We start from the raw sequence: 20,583 nt of genomic DNA on the forward strand, positions 1-20,583 counted from the left end.
ACATATTGTATTAATTTCTCTATATTGTGAAGAATGATTATATATTCTCATTTCTGGGATCAGAGTTCCATTCAATCTGCTGCTTTTTGTGTTTTCTTTATTCTTGAGAACACCAAATTTTAATAGAATTTGATTAATAAATGAAAGGAAGAAAAGGACCTGCCCACCTGTGTTGATAGGGAGCAGTGGAAAGTTGGACCACCTCTTAAATAGCTATCACACAATAAGGATGTCTTGGAATGGCCAAGGGAGGAGCTGATAATGATCTAGGTAAATAAGTTTTGGGGAAAGAAACTTAAGGGAGACATAGCAACACCAGAGAACAATTGGAGAGGTCAAGCACTGCCCTTCTGTAGAATAGTAACCAAAGTTCTGTACTGTCACTGTGACTCCAGCTTTTCTTTTATGGTGTGCTCATTGAAGAATCCAGAGGCTAAGAAGTGACTCAAGTCTCAGGCTGTTCAGCAAAACGGTACTATGCAGTAATGTCTCTGTTTCCTTCCATCCTATCTTTTCTTTTTGTCCAGAAGACCAAATTCAAACCTTATTCTGTAAGATTATTCTTTAATTTAATTTAATTTATTGTTCTTTAATTAAGCACACTTTCCCCTTAGTATGCATTTCTTTTGTATTACTACTGAATGTCTATGTTCTCAGCCTTTACCTTTCTCTGAGATTCAGTCTTACATCACCAAAACCTTTAGAGCCTCTCAATCCCATGGTAGTGGGGGGGGGGGCAGGATGAGGGAATACCAGTCAGGCAGAACCAGCATTCCTCACAAGGGGTGGGGGTGGGCTTAAGGGTAGAGGGAGAGGAGAGATAGAAGAGAGACAAAAAGAGAGAGACATAAAAGGAGGCAGAGAGAGACAGAGATACAGAAAAAGAGAGAGAGGAGAGAGAGAGAGAGAGAGAGAGAGAGAGAGAGAGAGAGAGAGAGAGAGAGAGAGAGAGAGAGAGAGAGGAGAGAGGCTCCACAGATGAGGTCCCAGAAACAGTGGGCATCAATGCCTAGGTTTGCTCAGATTTTATAAGGATCCAACACAATGCTACCTCTACTTCCCCATCATTTGTGTATTATTCTGCCCTTCTTCTTCTATCCTCCTCATTCCTTTCCCAGTGCTTCTGAAATTTCAAAGCATATGGGACTATTCATTAGCTTTGCAGTTTTTTTAGTTGAGTCAGGATTTTAGGCCAGTCCAAGGGCTGGAACACTCTTTGAAACATTCATTTGGATTATAGCACCACAACTTTTCTTGGGGCATATAGTCAAGATTATAACTTGTAAGTTTTGAGATTTCTCTCATAGGAATTCTTCCCAGGGGAAGAGAAGAAAAGGGAGGAGACAGTCTCTTAGCCATAGTTGGAAAAAAAGTATATTAAATGTCTATATTAATATATATATATATATGTATAAAGCTGCTTGGGGGAGGGGGTTTCTTTTACTCTTCAAAAGGAGAGATTGATGTCTCCTAGTGGAGGGCACCTAACTTCACTATTTCTAGGTAGGATGCTGCCAAGCTATAGTTACTAATACTAATCAATGTATATTGGGGGAATAATGCACAAATTTCATCCCACACAGTCATGATTTTAGCACGCTTTTTGTGATCATTCTAGTATAAGTATTAAGGTTTTGCATTAAGTAAATAACTGCTTTAGCATGGGCCTTAGTGTCTGTCCCACCTTTCAAAGTTGCTATATCATGCACCTTCAGCAATAATCATGGTCTTGAAATAGTCCTGACCTGGGTTGGGAGCCTGGTATCACCCAACACCACTCACTGTTTTCCTTTGGGTCACTAGTTCAGGCTTCACCACTCCCCCCTTTTCCATCAAGTGACTGACTTCTTCTACCAACGAGAAGCATATTCTGATCTATTTTAACATAGTATTTTTAACTTGTATATAAGTTGTGATGTTCTTTGGCATAATCGGAAGGTCTCCCACAGTACTGGGGTCTTTTGGTCATGAGCAGAAGTCTGGCTTGGTTGTGGGACTGTCCCTCCTACCATAGACCTATCTTCATTTTATTTTGCTCATCATTTGCATTCCTGTGGTTTGAAATTACACAACTCTGTGATCCAGCTTCCCTTGTCTAATTGACTGTTGCTCAGCCCTCCATCATCTGACTCCATGCAGTTTCACTAGAGTTTTTTAACCCTTACTTTTTACCTTGTTAATAATGTTAAAGCAAAGACTAGGCAAATAAGAGTTAAGTAACTTGCCCAAAGTTGCACAGCTTGGAAGTGTATTAAACCAGATTTGAACCTAGATCAACTCCAGACCTAGAGTCCTATCCACTGTGACACCTCGCTCCCCCTCCATGTTTTTTCACTAGATATCCTTCATGCTATGAAAAATCTCTTTTTGCACCCCTGCCTCCTGGCTTCTGGCTTCCTCCTGACTTCTGATTTCCATCAGGACTCAGGTCAAAGTTTTCTTTCTGCAGAAGGCTTTCCTCCATCTCCCCCAGCTCTTACTGCCTTCCCTTTGAAATTTCCTTTCATTTGCATTGTATAGTGCTTATATACAACATGTAGTTGTTTACATATAATTTTCCCCAATTAAGTGTGAACTTCTTTAAGAAAAAGACCTTGTTTTTGGTTTTCCCCATATCACCAATGCATTGCATATTTTTGACACATAATAAAATGTTAATAAATATTTGTTCTATAACAGAATGAATATTTCCATTAGAAACATATGGTCGATCTGCTTTGTATGTGTTTCACACATTAGAATGAGGAGAAAGAAAGAATAGTGAAGATGTACATGGTGTGTACCAAGAAGGAGATAGAATGATAGACTCTTCCAGAAGTTTTAAAATCATGCCAGCTGGAGTGTCTGGAGAAAAAGAAAAGAAATTTTGTTGATTGAAAAAAAATCATTGCTAACCCAGAATGCAGAGAAAAAAATCAAACCATGTAAATCTCTATAATCAAGGATTCCTCTGTGCACAATAGAGCTAAAACCAGTGTTAGCTGATGCTTAGTGGAAATAACTGCACATCCTTCCCTTAGACTGTAGGTTTGAAGAGTTGTGTCTTACTATTGTTTTCTTCCCCTTGTTCAAAGGGTCCCTTCTTCTACTGAGAGGGGAAAATGAAGCTATTCCCAAAGAGAAGACTGAGGGGAGGAACTGGGAAGGAGCAGTTCTGTCCTCACAAAAACAAGGGCTTTCAAAAGAGTTAAATTTCTTTTTAACCACATACCTTCTATTACCACACAATGTCTGACATATTAATACTGAAGATATGGATGGAAAAAAAATCTCAAGAATTGGGGTAGGAGGATTTTTTGTCTGCAAGAAATATAAATCGAGCAAAGTCAACCACAGTTTATAATAGAGTTAACCTCACAGCAGGTGAAGTGATTAACCTGCCTCAATGTGAAATTTAATACCTCTCTATATTGTAAGGCATCTATCAATTTTGATTTCATGGATGTACATCAAAGTTTAGAGGATTAACAAATTCAATTTGGAAAAATTCTGCTTCATATCTTATGTACTCTTTCCATAAAAAATTGCAGTGATTAGTGAAATACCCAATCTTAACTCCTTTTGAATAGGAAACAGCTTGTTTGTTTAATGAATTAATAAATTATTGGCTTATGCTTATCCTTGGATAGACATCTGTAGCTTTTTAATTCATTTCATTTGAAAATAAAGACATGAGTCACATATGTATATGGGTACATTCATTGTAGCAATTTGATTTGAAACAAAATAAAATATATCAATGATAAGATAAGGTGAAAGCAAATAAGTGAAACTCAAATATTAAATATGCTGCACCATCCCACAGATTCAGTTAAATCACAAGTCAAATTTTGTTCTTGAAATCTGATGATTTTCTCACATTATGGTGTAAAAATCAATAATACTAGTATCCCATTACTCCTTTGAGTTTGAGCCTTATAAACCTTTCTGTTTTCCTAATACATATTCTAGAGTGGACTACTGACTTTCTAAGCTTATATTCAATGAGTAGGTTTTCCTTTACAAAACTAAAAGACTAGAGTGATCTTACAATATTTGGGTTATTTTATAGATTTTCATTTAATTATAATTTTTGAACACTTGAGAAAAATGTAGGCAACTTTGGTGATGGAACTAGCTTGTGGTGTGTGGTCTCTTTCAGAATCTATTTTCTAAGAATAGTATTTCACTCCCTTTCCCTTTTAAGAAGTATCATTATGTATTCATTTAGGCTTTTTTAATCTAATTTTCTGGAAAGAGGAATTCAGTTTATATTTTATAATTTAGACTGATTAGATGTTCAGTTTCCTCATACTGTTAATTTTATTCTGTTGGAGGGTCACAGAATTATAATTAAAAAATCATAATATTCATATTGCACAGAGTGAATGTTCCCTAGGTTGTAATGAATGGTATAATCATCTTTACATAAAAAAATTATTCTTGACATATTTGTTTGAGAGAGGGAAGGGAACTGGAAATAAATATAGTTAGAAGAGAATGTATACATAAATGAAGAGCACTATATATAATAATTTCATATCATTGCTCAGGGTTATAAAATTATAAAGAAGAATCATGGCTTAGAAACTATATATTAAAAGGATTTAGGAGTAACTGTTAATTATATGGTCTCAACTATTTCTTGCAAGGAAAGTAAATACATGTGGTGTTGTTTGTCACTTGATTAGAATTAATTTCTGTTCTATTAATTTTATAGATGGAAAATCTATATGCACATATATAAGTATCATTAGAATACATATACAGAAAGAATAGAAAATAAATTAAAGTCAGGTAGAGAGGAGAATGTTAGCATTTGGAAAATCGGGAAAGATTTCTTGTATACAGTATTGCTTGTTTTACATCTTGAAAGAAGAAAGAGATTCAATGAAATGGATGTGAGGAGGGGAGCAGAGTACATTCCAGGCAAGGAGAAACATCTAGTACCAAGTCAATGGGACAAAAAATGAAATACCATAAATGCAGAACATGGAGAACGGCAGTTTGTCTAGTTGTGGGACAAGTGTGGGAATAGGAATAATAGATACAGAATCTTGAGAGACAAGTTTGCCTTAGATTTTAAAAGAATTGCCAAGCCAAATATGGGAGATTATATTTGATCTTAGAGCCACTGAATTTATTGAATAGGTGAATGACGTGGTCAGATCTATGCTTAAGGAAAATCAATTGAGTAGTCATGTGAATATTATAATATGTTCACAATTACTTACAAAACTTCAAGCTACTTTTTTTCAAATAAAAAAACAAGGTGAAGATTTTTGATGAAGAAAGTTACAGAGGTTTCATAATATCAAAATACTTAATTCATTTATCTAAGATTATTCTTGCTTTTTAAACTATGAAATTCATGGAATTTGCTGAATATTATTATGTTTAATGTTATAATTTAAGTCCTGTTAGTGATGCATTTGTGTTTCTTGCAGGAATATCAATTTGACTATCCCTTTAGTTAATACAACACGTGAAACCCTGGAATTGAGAGTTATCAACAGTAATCCTATAAATTTTTTATTGGATACAAGCAAAAAAACAATAGTAAGTATATTTGAAAAATAATAACTATCTTTGCTATAGCTTCCAGCAAAAAACATAGAATTCCAAATAATATAGTATTTTATGTTTTGTAACACACCAAATTTGCTTCAGCTGATTTTTAAAAGTCATCAAATCCTTTCAAAGCACTTAGTACAAAATCATAATTTGGTGGAAAAAATGTTATCCTGAGAATTAGAAGACTTTGGTTCTCATTCCATTTTTACTGCTAAAAACTGGCTATAGGAATCTTTCAGTGTGAGCTTCATTAGCCTCATTTATAAAATAAAGTGGATGAAGTAGTCCAACAGGATGTTCTTAAAGTTAAAATCATAGAATTCTATATTTTACTAATTCTTTTTTTTAAAACCTTACCTTCCATTTTAGAATCAATATTGTATATTGGTTGTCAGGCAGAAAAGCAGGCTGGGCTAGGCAATAGGGGTTAAGTGACTTGCCCAGGGTCACAAAGGTAGGAAGTATGTGAGACCAGATTTGTACCCAGGACCTACTGCCTCTAGACTTGGCTCTCAATCCACTGAGGAACCTAGCTGCCCCCTTAATTAATAATCAATTATATGTTCAAAGAGTTGGAACTAGAAGTGATCCATGACACCCTCTAGCCCAAACTTTCATATTACAGATAAGAAAATTGGGACCAAAGTTATAACTGATTGCCAAAGTTCACACAGAGAAGATTAGAAGCTGTATTTCAACCTGTATACCTAGATTCCACAACTAGTGGTGTTTTCACTGTCTTACATTACCTCCCAAAGAAATATTCTATCAAGATTAAAATATTTTTAAAAGGGTAAATTCTAAAATTTGTTTACTATTAAGGACCTACTTTGATTATAAGTCATGCATCTTTGAAAGGCATAGAAAAACTAAAGACACTACTTTCTCCACCCTCATGATGCGAAAAATCTTGTTGGAAGAGTAGTATTATGAAAGATTCAAGGAGAATGGGAGTCATTTTTAAGTGGGAGGAGCAAGTGTGAGAAAGAACTTTGTAGATAAGGCAATCTCTGTGTTTTTATTTTTAGGAAGAGAAAGATTCTAAGAGATATGGAGGAGTAAATTCTATGCAGAGTGATAGAGATGGTTTGTGTAGGTGAATCAGACTAATGTTTTTTTCCAAAGTATTACTCTAAAAAAACTTATTTGATATTTGTTGTGGAGGCTAAAGAAGACCTCAAAACATCTGATTGTAATCCTTGTGTCAGAAGCTTGCTTCTGCTGTGAAGAGTCTGACTACTCTCTGGGGACCTCTTATTTGTCTGGGTCATCTATTGCCCTTAAAACATAAATACTGATGCATTTCTCCATGGGTAACACCATTTCTCTTACAATATGAAAGTTCATTAGTCTCAAAATGTAGGTATGTTTTTGCTGATACCTTGTGCCTTCTCATAAGAAAGACATCTGAATCAAGACCCCCTTTTTTTTTCCAGCAGTAAACAGCCTTTATACTGCTACTTCACTCAGGCCAGTGACCAGTATATCTTGCCCTGTTTGGGATGCCCACAAGAAGAGTGGGAGGGGAAGGTTTGTTCCCCAACATTCCTGTCCCTTTATGTGATTCACATTCCCCTTTCTATAGCAACTCTCATAGATTGTATTCACTGCCTTTTGTATCTCAGCTGAATTGCTATAAACTCCTATAGCTCAGTGGCTAGCACTCACATTTTTGCCTCACATGTTTCATTTCTTAGAAATTCTGTACATTGTTTTCCGGCTTCCACAACTGGATTTTTCTCAAATTGATGGTAAATCTCATCTTCCTACAGAAGATTATTATTGTAGTATCTAATACAAGTGGAGCTATTATCCTGGAGCTCAAAAACCAGCCTTTTGTGGGTACCTCACCAAATGAGTGACCTAATATTTGTAACCATTTTAGTACACAACTGTCCCACACCCTTTCTCTTTAATCTTGAGGTTCTCACAAGGTACTATCATGATGTGGGAATATTCCTTTCTTCTATGACTTGAGTATGTCTTTTTTTCCCTTTCCTAGCTAGTTTAGGATTATTCAGGTTCAGTTACTTCATTTATATCCTGTTGGTACCACAGCTCCTCTTAACGAGCTTCATGATCAGCAAGGATGCCTTTTACTAGTTCCTCTGTTGCCTTTTTGTTTCCGGGATTTCTCTAAGTCAACCAGACCAGGCTATTCAAACCACATTGGAACTGATTGCTACAAGATCTCCAAAAGGAAAAGGGGTAAAAGTGGAACCTGTTGCTCCACATGTCTATGTTGAATTTTCAAGGAAAAGGAGCTTACTTAGTCTTTAATATATTGTAAGGACATTCCTTTTATTCTTGAAACTAATTAATTTGTTTTAAATTTGCTTTGCTTGCTACAAGGTATGATGTGTTCAGTAACATGAAATAAAAAACATTAAAAATAAAAGTAATATTTTTATCAAGCTTTCAAGTCAGATTGTGTATCTAAACTTACCTTCTTTTTATAAAGTCTATAACACTCTACTGTTATTTTAGGGGTAATAAATGTACTGTGACTACTACTAAAATTGTTTACTGCAGTATACTTTATCAAGTTTAGCACCAAGAGTGAAGAATAGGAGTAGCTGAAAATATTAATCACATAAACATCAACATTGACATCAGCACCAGGTGTATGCACTCACACACAGAGAGACATATACACAAGCAGAAGAATGTCTCAAACAAAAGTATTATTTTTTTTCTTTTTTCTTTTCTGTTTTCATAGTTTATTGTGCCACCTCACTCCACTACTGAAGTGCCTGTTCAGTTTTATCCTTCTGCCCTTGGAAGAGCTAACCATCAAGCTTCATTCACCTTTCAGTGTAAACAGGTAAAGTAAAACAAAACGCAATATCAAAGTACTAGTATTTTAATATCTGATAGGTATTTCAGACCATGGGATTATTTCTACACTGTTTTCTGGAGTTTAGAACCAAAGGTTTAGAATACAAACAGGAAGACATGATTGTTGATGGATATCTTCCTATCCTCAATTTCACCTGTTATCTTATTACATAGCATAATTACATATCTTATTACATACATTAATTTGTGAATGTATCATTTTGAAAACTTTAATCCATCATATGTTTATCATTTCATCAACATACTATCCAAATATATCTGGGATACTAGAATATTGAAACAATCTTTCTAACCACTAGACCTTTGGCATACAATTTTACTTTTGGTTGAAATTATACTTGGTCTAAAAATGAGTCATGCCTTGAATTTTTGTTTGGTTTTGTTTTTCTCAGTTTTGAAAGGGTGAAAATAGATGGAAATGTATCAGTCACATTTATTATGGTCTACTTCAAATAGCACTATGCTTTTCATAAAGATCAGATAACAAAACAAAAATTTTGACCCAGGTGAGTCACCATTGTAGAGGTGGAGCATTAGAGTAATGCTTTATTTCTTTTTAAAATCACTTGCTTTTTCTTTCCTTGTTCTCCGGGCAAAAATTTTTAATGGTCATCCACCTTTACAATATTCTGAGCACAATACTAAGAGAATGGAATTTGTTCTCAAAAGTATAGGGTCTGAAGGGACCCTAAAAGGTCATTCAGTCCAATGCTCTCATTTCACAAATGAAGCCTAGAGAGGTCAAGAGATTAGCTCAGTACCACCTCACACCTAGAAAATTAGCTAACATGACAGCAAAGGAAAATAATGAATGTTGGAGGCGATGTGGCACCATTGGGACATTAATGCATTGCTGGTGAAGTTGTGAATTGATCCAACCATTCTGTAGGGCAATTTGGAACTATGCCCAAAGGGCGCTAAAAAGACCGTCTGCCCTTTGATCCAGCCATAGCACTGATGGATTTATACCCCAAAGAGACAATAAGGAAAAGACTTGTACAAAAATATATATATAGCCGTGGTCTTTGTGGTGGCAAAAACTTGGAAAATGAGGAGATGTTCTCCAATTGGGGAATGGCTGAATAAATTGTGGTATACATTGATAATGGAATTAACTATTGTGCTCAAAGAAATAATGAACTGGAGGAATTCTATGTGAACTTGGACAACCTCCAGGAATTGATGCAGAGTGGGAGAAGCAAAACCAGGAGAACATTGTACACAGAGACTGATACACTGTGGTACAATCAAATGTAATGGACTTCTCTACTAGCAGCAATGCAATGATCCAGGCAATTCTAAAGGATTTTTGAGAAAGATGATATACACATCCAGAGAAAGAACTGTGGGAGTGGAAAAACAGAAGAAAAACAACTGCTTAATCAAATGGGTTGATAGGGATATGATTGGGGATGTAGACTCTAAATAACTGTTGCAAATATTAATAATATGGAAATAGGTCTTGATCAGTGACAAATGTAAAATTCAGTGGAATTGCATGTCCACTATGGTAGGAGGTTGGGGGGAGAGAAAGAACATGAAACTTGTACTCATGGAAAAATACTCTAAGTTAAATCAAATAAATTTTTCTAAATTTAAAATAAATAAAACATACATGCCAAAAAAAATTAAAAAGGGGATTACCTCAGGTTGTTTAGGCAGCAAGTAGCAAAGCTGGCACTGGAACACGTCTTTGACTTGAAGTCTTGAGCCCCTTTTCCTCTGTGTCCCATTGTCTTTCCAAAGCTTCTATCCTCCAATCCTCTGGGTTCATGATCTGCTCGATGAGGTTATTCTGGCAATGATGCAGTGATAATTTGGTTCTTTCTGCCCCTTTTTTGGGGAAAATTTATCCATATCTTTCCATGGATTTAACAGAAGGTTGTCCACCTGCTGACTTGGGAACCTTTTTTTGAGTTCTCCTGCTGTGTTTTCCATAACAAATTGAAAGCAGAATTTTCTCTCACAAACAGGAGAACAACAAGATCAAGTGAGTCTATTTTCTTTCAACACAAATCCATTTGGGTCCATTTTTTTCAAGTGATATTTAGAACCACCTTAACTTTTCTTGTTATCGAGAATTGTGCTTGAATCTCTGATCAAAATTATGTGTATTCAAGGAGAGTTTGACAACACAAATATTATCTACTTTGAACTTAATAGCTTAGAGAGGAGTGTCCTACAAATTAAAAGTTAAATTCTACATCAACTACAAAAGCAACAAAACAAGTAAATAATTTACTTAAATCTTTCATGGACCAATTGATCCCTGAAGCTTAATTTCTGTCATCTTGCATATCTGCTTTCAAATAATGGTGAATCTCCAGGGTTTTGTGTGAAGCTCTACTTTGCTCAATAACTCATCTTTTCAGTTGCTTTGTCCAGACCCTCTCAACCTTTTCAGTGTATTACTCTAACCTTTGTGATTTCTATTTACCCTTTTCATCCCTGAATAATTTTACTTTTCCCATTTTGTTTAATTCCTTTGATTATTATCCTTTGTAAACTGATACCAGGTCACAGGAAGGCATTAATTGTTTAAACATTCCAAACAAATAATTTTATTGTGAATGTGTATATGTAACTAAGATGTATTTCTTTTCCTCTCTTTAAAGATATGTTCAGAGTGTGTTCAGATCTAGAATTTTGGAGCAACTTTTAATGTTCAAAAAACCCTGCATTGATTTTTTTTCCTCCCTGGATTTCACTGATTAAATATCTCAACTGACACTTTAAGCCATCTCATTGCTGAGTAGCTGAATAATCTAAAATCAACTAATGGCAGTGCTTATGGTTTAAGCTTTCGCTATTCATGATTGTATCTCTTTGCTGAATTGAAAGAAATTTAGTATGCTTATTATTTACTTCATTTGTTCTAGTTTGGATCTCTGGAGTGTTCTACACAGTGAACAGCCAACTTCAGGCTATAGTCACTTGACAGCAATTTTTGAATCCTAAAATTAATTTTGTTTGAATATTGTAACCAAAGTGGCAGTTTAATTATATGTTCAACTTATAGCCAGAATAGCAGGTATTTTTAATTTTAACATAATAAGATGAGGTTAGTAGAGAGACAATAAAAATGCAATTCCACCAGACTCTTTTATTAGAATGAATCAACTACCATGTGCTGACTTCAAGTTTTCTGAATTTTTACTCAGTTTTCTTCCTAAGTGTGGTCATTCTTTACCTCAGTTTTCCTTTATTTGTTTAACTTTCTCCACTTAAAGGTTAGTAGATTATAAATGAAAAGAGAATATTTGAAATCAGCAAGGGTCCTAAGACCCATCGTGAGTATCAATGATCATAGCAATCTATGTCTATGGACAAGCTCTGTTCTGTTACCTCTGGCCTATTCTTATCTTTCACAAGCATTCTAATTAAGATTTAAAGTTTTCAAAGTTATTCTTAAGAAATATTAAATGATGCAAAAGAAGATATGTATTTGCTTTACAAATAAAATATTGGAGCAAATAAGTGGCTCAGTGCATAGAGAGCTGAGTCTGGAGAAGGGAGGTCCTGGCTTTAGAAATCATTGCCTCAAAAACTGATGAATTTTATTGTTAGTTTTCACTGGAATTCAGGCTTTACAAAATCTAGACAGTTTAGAAAACACAAAATAGAAATTAGAAAAAAATCATCTCCATAAAACTTATTTTGGAATTTTAATTTTCTTATTGATACATTGATTCATTTAGGCAGTCAATTATTTAATTAGGTTTTGATTTTAAGGTACAGGAACTGGTTCCCTGTATGTCTGAATATAGAGTAATGCTTAGACTTAATCATGGTTCTTCAAGAAACATTTAAATATAGGTAATTAGCACATCAAAATATATTTAAAAAAACAACAACAACAACAAAGAGTGATATGAATATGCCATAGCTCATAGATATAAAACAATAATGTATCTGGATCTGCCCATGGCTACATTGGCATTGCTCCAATATCATTCCTATGGTGGACACTGTAGTTAAATAAATGAAATTCCCTGCATTGTAGCATGAGAAATATCATAACCAACTGTTGATTATTTTCCCTTCCTATAAGGTAAGAGTATATATTGTCTTCTTACACTCATGTAATGAAATCCTCATCACATTTGGCATCAGGTTCTAGCTTTTGGAAACTACATGCAGGGTTTATGACTCAGTTTGTTACATGAGTTAATTAAAAAAGCCTTGAGCAGAAATGTAAGGTTTTCCATTAGAGTTTCTCTTTTATGTTGCCATAAATGGCTGTATGCGCTTTAGTATGAGCTACACATTTGAATATTGGCAATTAGCCCCTTTTCCTTCTCAGTGGGAAAACTAATCAAATGGCTTTTAGTGAAGTACAGTAGTATCTAGAAAAAAAAGACAAGGCAATTGGATAGACATATTCTTAATACCAAAATGTAAGGTATCTCAACTTCAAATATAAAAAATATGATTTAAATACAGTGTGTGAAGAAGTGATTCTTTAGTGCAAACTTGCCTTTTATTTTATTTTTTAACAGCTTAAAGAATGGATATTTCATCTGTCTGGAATTGGTCTTGTTCCAGTACCCTTGGAACCAGTGATCATAAAAACATGTCTTGGTCGGCATTTATCTGTAATTATACCTTTCAGGAACCCTAGTACTGAACATGTTCTTGTCGATATCCTATTGAAAGGTGAGTTATTGGGGTTTTTCTCCTTATCATCATGCAAACATTAATCAAATTAATTGGTTCATAAAACCAAAGTATTCTGGAGAGAGAAATGCCTTAGAGATCATTTATCCCAACTGTATAATTTTAGAAATGAGCAACTTAAGCTATGAAAGTAATTGAATTGTCTAAGGTAACCTGCTAATTATAATTAGACATAATATTAGAACTCAGATTTCCTTATTCCCTGTCTTTTGTTTTTTACCTGAACCATACTGTGATTTTTTTTGTAATATGAATATCTGAATATATAATTTCAAAGATTTTAAAATATATTAAATTCATAAGACTCCAGGACAACAGCTGGGGTTCCAGGAAAAGATATCATGCTGGAGAAAAAGTGAACAAATCTAATTCTTCTTCCATATGACAGGTCTTAAAATACCTTAACAAACTGATCAGAACTTCAGACTCTTTTCTCCAGGGTAGGTACCCCCAATTTCTTCAAACAATCCTCAGATGATATGGATTTAAGGAACTTCACCATCCTAGTCACCTTCAGCTAGAGCTCTCTCACTTGTTAATGACCTTCTTAAACTGTAAGACCCATAATTGAATATGGTAGTCTAGATAGGGTTTAATGAGATCAGAGTGCAGTTGGAATTATTACCCTTATGTTCCTTAAATTATGCTGCATGTCATTAGTATTTTGCTTTCCACACCACACTGCTAACCCAGATTCTGATTGAGGTTCAATAAGACCACATGGTCTTCTTCAGGCATGCTATTGCCTTCACGATGTGTTCTAATGAATTTGATTTATTTTCTGTGTAAGAGTTTAAATTCATCTTTATTAAATTTCAACTTATTATACTTAGTGTAATGCTCAAGCTTTTCAAGATCTTTTGGAGATCCTGGCTTTTCTAACCAGAGTACAGTTATTTCTCCCAAATGTATGCCATCTAAATTTAATCAACATATCATCTATTCCTTTAGCCACATTATTAATAAAATTATTATTTTTTTAAAATCACAGGACCAAGCACAGATCCCTGGGATACATCTGTTGGATATCTCTAACTTTATCAATGATGAACCAATAGCCACTACTCTTTGAGTATATTTATCCAACCAAGTGTGAATCTAACTAATTGTATTATTCATATCTCTATATTTTCTACTATATTAGCATTTTTCCAGATAACTATTTTTATAGCTTTCAAACATTACTGAAATAAGTGAATCTGGCATGATCTGTTCTTGATGATGCCATTCTACCTCTTTCTAATTACTGCTTCTTTTTCTAGAGATCCCTTCTCTCTCCCCCCTCCCATTCCAATAGACAGGTGGCCAGGACTTACAATCTAAGGCTCAAATTCAACCCCCTCCCCCCAAAAAAACACAGCAAGACACATAGCGTAAGCTCATACAAGCTCCTATTTGGGATGATGAGGTTATGGGAGGTAACCATGTCCTCTAGAGTGACTCCCTTAGCTTCTAAAGGTATGAGGAGATAATGAGGTAAGAAAGCTTGACTGTTTTCTTTGTTTCAGGAGGCAAAACAGAATGTCCTTAAAGTGAGATAAGCAGTCTCCCAACTCACAGAGTCTGTCTCCCAAATTTACTGATCAATAATGAAATGTCCTTAAGCTCCAAAGCAATATATTGATTCTATCTATAATCATAGTTCAACAAAGGAGGAATATTTTAAATAATCTAGATATACACTTTATATACTTGCATTGCTAGTTACTTATGACAACCTAATTTTTATATCTTTGAATGGTATTATTTTTTGAGACTCCATCTTGTCCTTGTAGGCCTCATAAAAAAGAACTCAATAAATAACTAATAAAATGATAAGAAAGAATTAATTCCCAAGAAAAATAAGTTATTGTCCTGTGAAACTGCCTTATATCACAAATCAGCTTACTGCCTTTGGTATAGCTGCTATTATTGTTATTATGATATAATTTAAGGAGAAACAAAATATAATATAGATTACCTTTGGAAGAAAGATATCAAATTTACTTGGACATTACGGTTTATGCAAAATTAGCCCTTACTGTTCTGAAGATTTATTGAGATTAGCCATTAACATGATCTCTCAGAAATTCAGTGTTCTTAAACATAACATTTTAACATTTTTCATGGCCTGAGTCATATAATAAATGGCTATCTAATGACAGATTTTTGCTAACTCAATAAATAAAAGCATAAACCATGCTAAATCCCAACAGTGCTTGGATTTTTGTCACAATGATGGCAGGCATTTAATTTATAAATATTGAGCTCTGAAGTTATCTTTAACTAATTTGTAAATTAGTTTTGTAAATAATTCGAGAGGTGGGGAAGAAGGGCCAAAACTAAAACCAAAGTCCAAAACACATTTTTATGTTAAATGTTCAGACATCAGGGTTAAGATGGTCCCAGAGTAGAAGAAATGCTCTTTCTTTCCTATCCACTAACTGATATAAACTGCCTCAAAAGGATAATAACCAAAGTGAGAGGAGTGAAGGGGCTCCACTGAAGGATGCAGCAATGAATGTAGGCAGAGTTTGGGCATTTACATGCTAAAAGGAGGCAAAATTACTTCCACAAAAGTGTGAGCTCATCACCCCTTCCCTATTCCATATACAGCACCAGATTCTGAGGGAGTGCAGGGTAAACTGTAGGTTCTCAGGGGGCTGACTGAAGATACCACAGACTTACCACTGAGAGCAGTGAGACTTGGGACCCCAGGAGGCTGAGGAAACATGGGTATTGGGCATGGATATTGGGAAGAGAGGATCTGCAACAAGCAGACACTGTGGAGACTTGGAAAAATAGCCTTAGGGAAAAAACACCCTGGAGCTAAATAGAGAGACTTGCTTACCTTCCTCACTCAGACTTCTGCAGGATAATATCTAGGTGCTCGGAGCTGGGCTGAGGACACCAGACTTACCTGTAACAGCAGCAAGACTTAGGACCCCAGTAGACTGAGGAAATGTGGAGATTGGGTGCAGAGATTGGGCAGAGAGAGGCTGAATACAGCAGACACTGCAGAGACTTGAAAAATAGCCTCAAGGGGAAAAACTCCCTGGACCTCAATACAAAGATTGCCCATCTTCCTCTCTCAGACTTCTGACTAGGAAGGAATAAAGCATTAGCCACCAACACCCAAGAACTCCAGTCCACAACTACCAAAAAGAAAAAAAACCTTGACCTTAGATATTTTTTATGCAGAAAAGTTCCAGACCACAGAGGAGGCACCAGAAGATGACAAACAAGTAAACACATTCAAACTTTCCAAAAAAATGGAAATTGGTTATAAGCTCTTGAGGAGCTCAAATTTTAGATTATGTACCAAATTAGAAAGATAGAAGAAACTTGGCAAGAAAAGTGGGAAATAGTTCCAAAAAAATAAGAGTTTAAAAGACAGAATCTTCCACTTGGAAAAAAGACGCCCAGAAATCAAATGAAATGATTAGCAAATTGGAGACCATAACTGAACAGCAAGAAGCTATGGAAAGCAGGATAGACCAAACCAAAAAGGAAAATGGAAAGATCATAGCTGAAAACCAGTGTTTAAAGATAAGGATTGGGCAAGTGGAAGCTAACGATCTCACAAGACAGCAAGAATTAATAAAGCAAAGTCAAAAATATAACAAAATAGAAAGAAACATGAAATATCTCACTGAGAAGATGACTGACCTGGAAAACCAGTCTAGCAGAGACACTTTGAGAAACATAAGTCTACCTGAAAACCTAGAAATAAACAGAAACCTTGACATCATGCTACAAGTAATTATCCAAGAAAACTACCCTGGCTTTCTTCAAGAAGAGGACAAAATAGACATGGAAAGAACACATGGATCACCCTCTATATCAAATGCTCAAAAGACAACCCCCCAGGCATGTAATCGTAAAATTCGAGAACTTCCAAGCTAAGGAGAATATATTACGAGATGCCAGAAAGAGAAAATTCAGATATTAAGGAGGACCAATCTGGATTACACAGGATCTGGCAGCCTCCACACTAAAAGACCATAAGACTTAGAATATGATATTCAGAAAGGGAAGAGAATTTGGTCTACCACCAAGGATCACCTACCCATCAAGACTGACTATTTACTTCCAGGGGAAAGTACAGGCATTTAACAAAATAGAAGAGTCCTAAGTACTTACAAAGAAAAGACCAGAACTTAAATGGAAAATCTGATATCCAAATACAAAAATCAAGAGAAACATGGAAAGGTAAATAAGAAAGAGAGGGGGAATCCCCCCCTTTTTATAAAGAACTTAGAGAGTATCAAGGTGATACTTAAACCTTACTCTCAGCATAATCAATTCTGAGAGAGAAGAACATCTAGAGACTTTCAGGTATTAAAATCTATCTTACCATACAGGATAGTTGAAAGTGAAAAACCAAGGTGGGGAATGGGATGGGTAGTACAAAAACTGAGGTAAAGAGAAGGAGGAGGGAATTTATTAGACCTTAAAGAAAAATAAGAGGGGAATAAGAAGGGAAGGAGTGGAAAGGGAAATTAAATAAGGGTGAGGATTATGGATACTGATTAAAAGCAAAATACTGGTGTAGAAGGAAATAGTGAAAGAAGAAAAGGTGGGACTGGGAGAAGAAATCAAAATGATGGGGAATACACAGGTGGTAATCATAACTCTGAATGTAAATGGAATGATCTCACCCATAAAATGAAAGCAAATAGCTGAGTGGATTAGGGACTAAAATCCAACCATATGTTATCTACGAGAAACACACATGAGGCAAATAGACACACACAGGGTAAAGGTAGAAGGCTGGAGTAAAATCTATTGGGCCTCAAGTGAGAAACAGAAAACAGGAGTCACAATTATGATATCTGACAAAGCCAAAATAAAAATAGATATGATTAAAAGAAATAGGGAAGGTAATTACATCCTGATAAAAGGCAGCATAGATAATGAGGAAATATCAGTACTCAACATGTACTCAACCAAATGATATAGCACTTAAATTTTTTTAAAGGAGAAACTATTGGAGCCTAAGGAGGAAATAGATAGCAAAACTATACTAGTGGAGATCTGAACTTACCTCTATCAGATCTAGATAAATCAAACCAAAAATACACCTTCTTTTCAGCAGCACATTGTACATTCACAATGATTTTTCTATGTACAAGGCCATGAAAATGGCAAATAAAGGCAAACTTTTCAGATCATAATGCAATAAAATGTTCAGATTAACAAAGATAGGGATGAATCAAAATGAAATAAATATACATGTGGAAATATTCATCAAACCAGAAAACATATAGAAAACAAGTATAAGCCAGAACCATAAGAAGTTAAAGAGTCACATTTCAGAGGTGAGCCTTGAACCCACATCTTTCAATTATCCAATCACTGCCATGTGACACTTGTTTTGTAAAGTACTGCCATGTGACACTTGTTCACACTTGTTCTGTAAAATACTAAATTAATATCCTATGTAAGGGAAATTGATGAGTGAAACTCCAAAACAAAATTTGATGAATTTATAGTATAGGTCTCCTTCTGCTCCTATATGCTTCATGTTTCACTCCACATGTTGTTCTTCAGTCACCCTTCCTTTTTCCCATCATTGTCACTGCTTCACTCATTCCCCAAAACTCCCCTGCCCCCATCCTCCTCTTCTATTTATCCTATAGGTCTTGGGTTGGCCAGCAGGGGTGGAAGAGGATAGGGCCTCTCCTGCAATCATGAGCTAGCTTATTCTGGGGGACAAAGAGACATTCCCCCAAATCTTATATACATGTGCAACTACATAAATGGACCCAGTGATGTAAATACTTTCACCATTATGCATACTAAGGACCAAGGACCACCATATGGAAATCTTAATTAAAGCTAGATTTGTTCCAGTCTAAAAAACAAACAAAAAATAAAAAAGCTTTCAATGAGGTAGACAAATGAAATGACATCTTGGTGATGGGACCAGTGGAACTCATGATTGTGTTCTGGGGACTTGTGACTATTTTCCAAAATACAAGTGGCTGACATGGAAAATGGACAATTTTGAGAACAGTTTATCTATTACTTTTCACTCTAATCAAGCTGCAAAAGGCTATGGCCCTCTTTGTATATATGCTCTAATTTGCACTTCCAAATCAGAGTCCAGTAAATGTATTGGAGAGGGACTTCTCTCATCTTTCCCCAAAATTGTAATAACAATTTACTGGGGAAATGCATGATGATCCTAAGAAGACAACTGTCAAGTTGCAGTTCCAAACCACCTTCTCTCTTTTTTATTTACTTTCTTGAACATAATTTATAGACTAGAATTCCTGGGAATAAACTTTTCATGCTCAATATATACTGGTCACCATATATTTGCTATTTACTTAGTACAAGTCCTTGGCAAAAATAGCCATGCTTCTTTGCAACCTGAACAAGAATATTATTTCTGAATAACATTCTCCTGCATAGAAAAGGAAGGGGGGGTTGTATTTTGAATTCCCCAAGTAGTGGATCCTGTACTATAGTGTTTATAACAGAGAAACAAGATTTTGTGGGGGTAGATCATCAATTCATTTTTAAACTACCCCCTCAGCCTCTCCCTCCCTTGTACTATTTCCCTCCCCACCAGTTACCAACAGGTAATTGGTTTGTTACCCTTCTACCCCCTATATGATGCAAATCAATTCACTGTCCCAATGGATTGGATTGTTCTTCCCTCTTTGGGTCAATTTCAATGCACATAAGAGTTGAGTATTTCCTATCTCCAACCTTTTTACCCTTCCAGTGTACTGATGTTCTCCCCCCTCCTGCCATGTTCTTCTTTGTAACTATAAATGTATCCCCTTCATTTACTTTTACCACTCCTTTTAGTATTAAATTCTTTTTTTAGTTCTAGTTATATATATATATATATACATATGTGTAAATATATGTGTATTTATGCATACATATATCTATATACATACTTATGTCTTGGCATTTTATCCTATACAGTTTGTCACTATTCCATCTAAGTATAATTATTCTAGGTGCCCAGGTGATAATAACAATTTTTAAGAGTTCACAATGACTTCTCATTATAACATATTGGGTCTCTTAAAAAAAGTTTTGTTTTGTTTTGTTTTTATTTTGTTTTTCTTTTCCCCACCTTTTTAAATTACCTTTGATCACTTTCTTGAGTTCTCTGCTTGGGCATCAAATTTTCTGTTCAGGTATGGTCTTTTCTTTACAAATGCTTGGAATTCTATTTTGTTAAATGACCATACTTTCCCCTGTAAGAATATAGTCAGTTTTTCTGGGTAGTTGATTCTTGGTTATAGAACTAGTTCCCTTGCTTTCTGGAATAACATATTCCATACCTTTCAGTCCTTCAGTGTAGATGCAAACAGATCCTGTGTTATCCTCACTGTGGTTCTGTGGTATCTGAATCACTTCTTCTTAGTAGTTTGTAATATTTTTTTCCTTGGTCTGATAGTTCTTGAATTTGGCTATAACGTTCCTGGGTATTATCAGTTGGGGATTAAGTACAGGAGGTGATCTGTGGATTCTTTCAATTTCTACTTT

General features: G+C 35.1%; 1 protein-coding gene across 4 annotated transcripts in view; it reads left to right on the forward strand.

Annotated features, from left to right (window-relative positions):
* Window positions 1-20,583, forward strand: part of CFAP47 (cilia and flagella associated protein 47) — an 886,918-nt gene that overhangs the window by 574,785 nt on the left and 291,550 nt on the right. For all 4 annotated transcript variants that reach the window (XM_016433371.2, XM_056826271.1, XM_007493353.3 and 1 more), the window contains 3 exons: window positions 5,427-5,538; window positions 8,273-8,377; window positions 12,912-13,068. In XM_016433371.2, the coding sequence (XP_016288857.2) occupies window positions 5,427-5,538; window positions 8,273-8,377; window positions 12,912-13,068 (374 nt within the window). The remainder of the gene's footprint in view (window positions 1-5,426; window positions 5,539-8,272; window positions 8,378-12,911; window positions 13,069-20,583) is intronic.

The sequence above is a fragment of the Monodelphis domestica genome, chromosome 4 (genome assembly GCF_027887165.1).
Source record: "Monodelphis domestica isolate mMonDom1 chromosome 4, mMonDom1.pri, whole genome shotgun sequence".
In the NCBI taxonomy this organism is placed as follows: Eukaryota; Metazoa; Chordata; class Mammalia; order Didelphimorphia; family Didelphidae; genus Monodelphis; species Monodelphis domestica.